General features: G+C 37.7%; 1 protein-coding gene and 1 non-coding gene across 2 annotated transcripts; one reads left to right on the top strand and one right to left on the bottom strand.

Annotated features, from left to right (window-relative positions):
- Nucleotides 1–868: 868 nt before the first annotated feature.
- On the top strand, nt 869–3,209 carry LOC130737713 (uncharacterized). Its single transcript, XM_057589542.1, has 2 exons — nt 869–1,269; nt 1,349–3,209. The coding sequence occupies exons 1-2, from the start codon at nt 869–871 to the stop codon at nt 3,207–3,209; spliced, it is 2,262 nt and encodes a 753-aa protein (XP_057445525.1).
- Nucleotides 1,458–1,564, bottom strand: LOC130734842 (small nucleolar RNA R71). Its single transcript, XR_009018181.1, has one exon. It is a non-coding gene; the product is annotated as a small nucleolar RNA R71 (small nucleolar RNA).
- Nucleotides 3,210–6,000: the final 2,791 nt, after the last annotated feature.

Below are 6,000 nucleotides of genomic sequence, written 5' to 3'. Positions count from 1 at the left end.
TCAAGGTTTCTCCTAGAGGTTTTAGGTGCTATTTTCTTTCTCTTGAATTCTTGATTATGACCATGTTTGGCTAAACTTCATTTAGTACTTGGTTGTGGATCCATTTTAGGATTATGTTTTGATTTGAACCTTTGCTTCATATGAATTTTGTTTATTAATCTACGTAGTTGTTTCAATTTATCTTGATTATACTTGAATGCATGCGAGTAATTTACTGATTCTTATGAGAACGGAAGTTGATTAGGAATTAGAGAAACAAGGAAACAATTAGATTAGGCGTTCCCTACTGCTTGATTCAAGAGTAGAACCTAATTGCGTTGGCTAGTTTAAATAGAACTTAATCTTCAATTCCCTGGTCTAGGTGCTCGTAAAACAGACTTAGTAATTGAATTGAAAGTCTAGGACGTGTGAGTTATCAACATCTTAGAACATAGGCTAAATCGCCGTAGAGGAGTTTATTAAATTCATATGAACATTGTTAGAATAAAGGCATAAGCCGAATAGGTGAAACAGGACCCAAGTACTATCTTTCTCATCTGATTTCATAAACTATTTGATTTTCGCTTTTACTTTTTATTAGTGATTGTTACAATCTTCAAAATCCTTAAAATTGGTTTTTAGTTTCATAATCTAAATACTAGAAGTTAATATAATTAGTATTGAATCACAATCCTCGAGGGATCGATAATTTATTACTACGGGCAACTTTGTACACTTGCAAAGGAGCTATCAAGTTTTTGGCGCCGTTGCCGGGGATTGTCTTTCCAATATTAGTTTTAATTAATCTCTTTTGTTTAGATTTTTTGTCTTTCAATTTTTGTTATTCCATCTTTATTGAACGGGTGCTTCTAATTAGTGTGTTCAGTGTATGCGAGGTTTAGTTGATCCAGAGACATTGCTTTTTGATCCAGAAATCGACCGCACCTTTCATTACCGATTAGCACAACAAAGAAGAGCCCTTGCATCTGCAATGGCAGCTGAAACGAATGCTGAATTGGAAGCGCGACTTCGAGCGGAGTTCGCAAGGACTCAAGAGGAACAGGTGCAGGAAGCCGTGCGCCGAATCCAGCAAGAAAGAGAGCTAGAGGAGGCCAACCGCCCCCTCAGGGATCTGAATGAACCTGTCATGAGTTATGATTACCCAGGAAGTATAGCCCCTCAGAATGCCGAGGCTCAGAACTTTGAACTCAGACCTGCACTCATCAACCTGATCAGTCAACATCAATATGGAGGATCTGCCACTGAAGATGCCCATGCTCACCTAGAGCGGTTCATCAGAAACTGCAGTACTGCACGTCTTCCCAAATGCCGAGCTTGTCCGTTTGCAACTCTTTCCTTTTTCGTTAAGGGACACAGCTGAGGAGTGGCTCAACTCCCAACCTCAAGGCAGCATAACAACTTGGGAAGATTTAGCAAAAAAATTCACTAAAAAGCTTTTCCCTCGTACCTTGTTGAGGAAGCTGAAGAACGACATTCTGGTTTTTAAACAGGAAGATACTGAGAATCTCCATGAAGCTCTAGAGCGGTTCAAGAAACTGTTAAGGAAGTGCCCTCAGCACAACCTCACTTTGGGAGTGCAGGTGGAGAGGTTTTATGACGGCTTGGCTGATTCTGCAAGATCAAACTTGGAAGCAGCAGCTAGTGGCAAATTCGAAGCTCTTTCAGCTCAAGCAGGTTGGAACTTAATCAATAAAATGGCTGAAAGTGCAGTGAACTCTACCAATGACCGCCAAAACAGAAGGGGTGTACTGGAAATAGAAGCGTATGATAGGATGGTTGCTTCAAACAAGCAATTATCTCAACAAATGACAACTATACAACGACAGTTCCAGGCAGCCAAGATATCTAATGTGGATAGTATCCATTGTGGAACATGCGGAGGTCCTCATGCCAGTGAAGAGTGCGGAACATATTTTGACGAGGAAGTCAAGGTTTTGGGAAATTCCCAAAATAATCCTTATTCCAACACCTACAATCTGGGGTGGAGGAATCATCCTAACTTTTCCTGGAGGGAACAGAACAACTTCAATCAAGGAGGAAATAATCAGAGACAATATTCAAATCAAAGGTTTCAGTCTCAGAATTCAGGACCTCAACAGAATCAGGATCAAGGCAGTGGCAATGGGAAGAAGAGCTTAGAAGAATTGATGGAGAATTTCATTAACAAAGCAGATACTAGTTTCAAAAATCATGAAGCTGCTATAAAAAATTTGGAGACTCAGGTGGGACAGATGGCCAAGCAAATGTCAGAAAGACCCCCAGGTATGTTTCCTTCAGATACTGTCATTAATCCTAAAGAAAATTGCTCTGCTATAACTCTTAGGAGTGGTGCTACCTTGAGTGAGCCTAAACAGAAAATTGTAGAAAACAATAATGTCAATGATGAGTTTGTAGGAGATATTGAACCTTTAGGAGAAAATAAGAAAAAACAGAAAGAAAAAGAAGAGGAAAAGAGAAAAGTAGAATTAGAAAATAAGTTTACAAAAGTCCTTTTTCCCCCTTTCCCCACTAACATAGCAAAGAGGAGGTTGGAGAAGCAATTCTCCAAGTTTATATCTATGTTCAAAAAGTTGCGTGTAGAGCTCCCATTCTCTGAAGTTCTTGAAAAGATGCCTCAATATGCTAAATTCATGAAGGAGATACTCTCAAAGAAAAGGAGGTTGAGTGAAGAGAATGAGATCATTGAGCTTACTGAGGAGTGTAGCGCTATTCTACAAAGGAAGCTTCCACCCAAACGAAAGGATCCAGGTAGTTTCACCCTACCCGTTAATTTTGGGGCTTCAAAGCAAGTGAGAGCCTTATGTGATTTAGGGTCCAGCGTCAACTTAATGCCCCTATCAATGTTTGAGCGACTTAATGTTGGTGAACTGAAGCCGACAATGATGATGCTTCAATTAGCGGATCGCTCCATAGTGGCTCCATGGGGAGTTGTTGAAGATGTGCTAGTAAGAGTAGGAGAGTTCGAGTTCCCGGTAGACTTTGTGATAATTGATATGGATGAGGACTCTAAAATACCAGTGATTCTGGGAAGACCGTTCCTAGCCACTTCACAAGCGAAGATAAATGTGGGGAATGGAACGATATCATTAAGGGTAGCTGATGAGAAGATCACCTTCACCATATTTGACCTGAAGCCAAAACCAGTTGAGAAGAATGATGTATTCTTGGTGGAGATGATGGACGAGTGGAGTGATGAGAAGCTGAAGTAGTTCTTCCTTAAAGAAAAGGCTGACGCATCAAATAAGAAGAAAAAAGAGAACGTGCAGAGCGACCAAACTGAACAAGTATACTCAATGAGCATGGTTGTTGACTCAAAGCAGAAGGAGGAGATGAAGTCAGAGCAGAAGGAGAAGGTCTACTTAGAGGAAAAGGTAAAAGGTGGGTGCTTCCAATGGAAGCCAAAGCGTAAGAAAGAAGAGAAATCTCCTATACCTCTTAATTTAAAATTTAATGATTGTGTGTTAGCTCTTGAGGTTGCATGCAAAAATCTAACTAAGGTGTGTGCTCAATTGAAAGATCCCGAAAGTGCAATGCACTTTGGGATAAACCCTGGATGACATTCTAAGTCCAGGGGAGTCTAGCAAAGACTATAAAATTGCGCTTCTTGGGAGACAACCCAAGTGATAGTTTTAGTTTTATTTCGTTGGTTATAATATCATTTTCATTTTGCTTCTTAGTTTTAATGATTTATTTTATTTGGTTTCGTACCATTAGTTTTAATAATAAAAAAAACTAAGGAATTTTTATGATATTTTGAGTCTTAGTGTGTAGTAGAGTCTCATGCATTGCATAGGTTAGAGAGCTGAAAATTGGTTAAGTTTGGAAAATTCTGGTAAAACAAGGACTTTTAGTGGCGCTTCTGTCCACTCTATAGCAGCGAAACAATGAAACCGTTGCATTAGCTTGGAAAAGGAAAAAAAAAAAGCTTACTGGAATTTGTAGCGCCAATATGGCGCCGTTTTTTCCCAGCGCAAGTCTATTGCTGCAGTTCTAATGATTCCGCTGCTTTAGTCCCTATTTAAAAAAAAAAAACGTAATTTTTTTTTGTTTTTTTATTTCCAGAAAATAAAAAATTAATAAAAAAAATTTTAAAAATTATTTTTTTTACATTATGTGAGATGCAATTATCTATGGTATTTTTGATGTGTTTGTTCATGTTGCAAGGACTAAAGTGTTTACGTTGAAAAAGTTTGAACAAGGTTGGAGACCCCATTTGTTGATGAGTCCTGGTACTATCACGTGTTGCATCTACATGGAACAAACAGGGAAGTAATTCATAAACCATGTTCCTCCTATTTTGCATGTTCACTTTTTGCTAGTAGCAGTATGTATTTCGTTTTTTTATGAGTCTGTTTACCCTTATATTCATGTGTTGTGCACCATGTTACTTGCATATCTTAAGCGGTTTCACCTTAAATTTAGATGCTTGCTTTGTTTGTGAAAATTGATGAAAATAAGTTATTTGGGTGATTCACATGTGGGGAATTGTGTGTGTTAAGAGAATGAGAGCTGGATAGCTTTGGGAACCTGAGTTGAGTTGCTTGGTAACACTGTTTGAGTTCTGATTATGGGTACACTTACCCTTTTGTTTCTGAGTGTAGAGTGAATAATTCTGACATACTCGTACCTGCTTGAACCTGTCTTGATTTGCATCTTGGTTGAATATGTGCAGTTTTGTGATTCAGAGAGAGACTTCTAGGAATTTTTTGTTGGCCTTCAGATTTTGCTTGCATGTTTCCCTTAGCAGCCCCTTTGAGCCTTAATCATTATTTCTTTGGTGCCTTGTTTTGGTGATTTGGTTGGTTGTTAAGTGATCTTAGTTACTTAAAAATTGGAAAGAGCTTAAAAATTGTAGGCTTCTCTTCTCTAAAAAATAAATGAAAAGAAAAAAAATGTAAAATTTGAGGTATGTGCCTCAGAACAAAGGAAAAGAAAAAAAATAGGAACTAAGTGAGTAAGGTTATGGGGGTGCTCATCCCACTTCCTATATCCCAAATCACTTCATTACTTTGTTCCAAATGAAGAAGAAAAAAAATTAAGAGAGAGAGTCTGAATGTGATGAATCTATTGCTCTTGTGTGCTTCATGTAAAAAAAAAAGATCACTTAGCAAACATTGAGTAGCCCTTTGAGTTGTCAATTCTTTCAATTTCATACCTACATTGCACCCTTGGCCACGTTACAACCTGATGAGGTCTCTCCTGATTGCTTTGCTGTCTTATTTGATTTTGAGTTGAAAGATAGCCAGGTTTGATACACTGTACTTGTTTGTTCATGAGCTGAGAGATGTGTGAGCTTAATTGTGTATGGACTCTTGACTTTGTTCCCCAGCTGCTTGTAATTCTCACTTACTGAAGTTTATTCACTTTCTTATCTTAGCACTTGCATAAACTACTGTGATGAACCCTAGGTTTTTAAACTGAAAATTTGGCATCTGAGTAAGGGGTGATTAGTTTTGTGCTTGAGGGCAAGCTGATTGAGTTTACGCTTGAGGGCAAGCTAATTGAGTTTACGCTTGATGACAAGCTGTTGTTGAGTATAGTGGTGTGTTGACCCGGTGATATAAGGGTATTTTTGTGAGTCTTTTGTTTTATTTTTAATTTATTTTTTGAGTTTTAATTAGTTTTTATGGTATTTTTATTTAATTTTCGTATTTTTAATTAATTTAGGATTTTAGGAGTTTTTATTATGATTTGTTAGATTTTAGTAGTTTTTATCTATCATTAATTAGTACTTTTTAAATTATAGATTTAGTTATGTTTTAAGTTGTTTATTTTTGGGTTATTATCTTTTTAGTATTTGATTTTGATTTATCTTGTTATTTTATTTAGGATTTTCGGAATAAAAAGAAAAGAGAAAATCAGAAAAAGGGAGTTATCCGGCGCTGAGGATCCACGGAATTTATCATGCACTCGCAGGAGGTGGACGGGTGCTGTTTTTATCCTTCCCACGTGCTCAATCATGCTGAAGGTCCACCGTAAGCGGTGGTGCGAGACGCACTG

The sequence above is a fragment of the Lotus japonicus genome, chromosome 1 (assembly GCF_012489685.1).
Source record: "Lotus japonicus ecotype B-129 chromosome 1, LjGifu_v1.2".
Classification (NCBI taxonomy): Eukaryota; Viridiplantae; Streptophyta; class Magnoliopsida; order Fabales; family Fabaceae; genus Lotus; species Lotus japonicus.
This window is presented reverse-complemented; position numbering and strand designations above follow the sequence as displayed.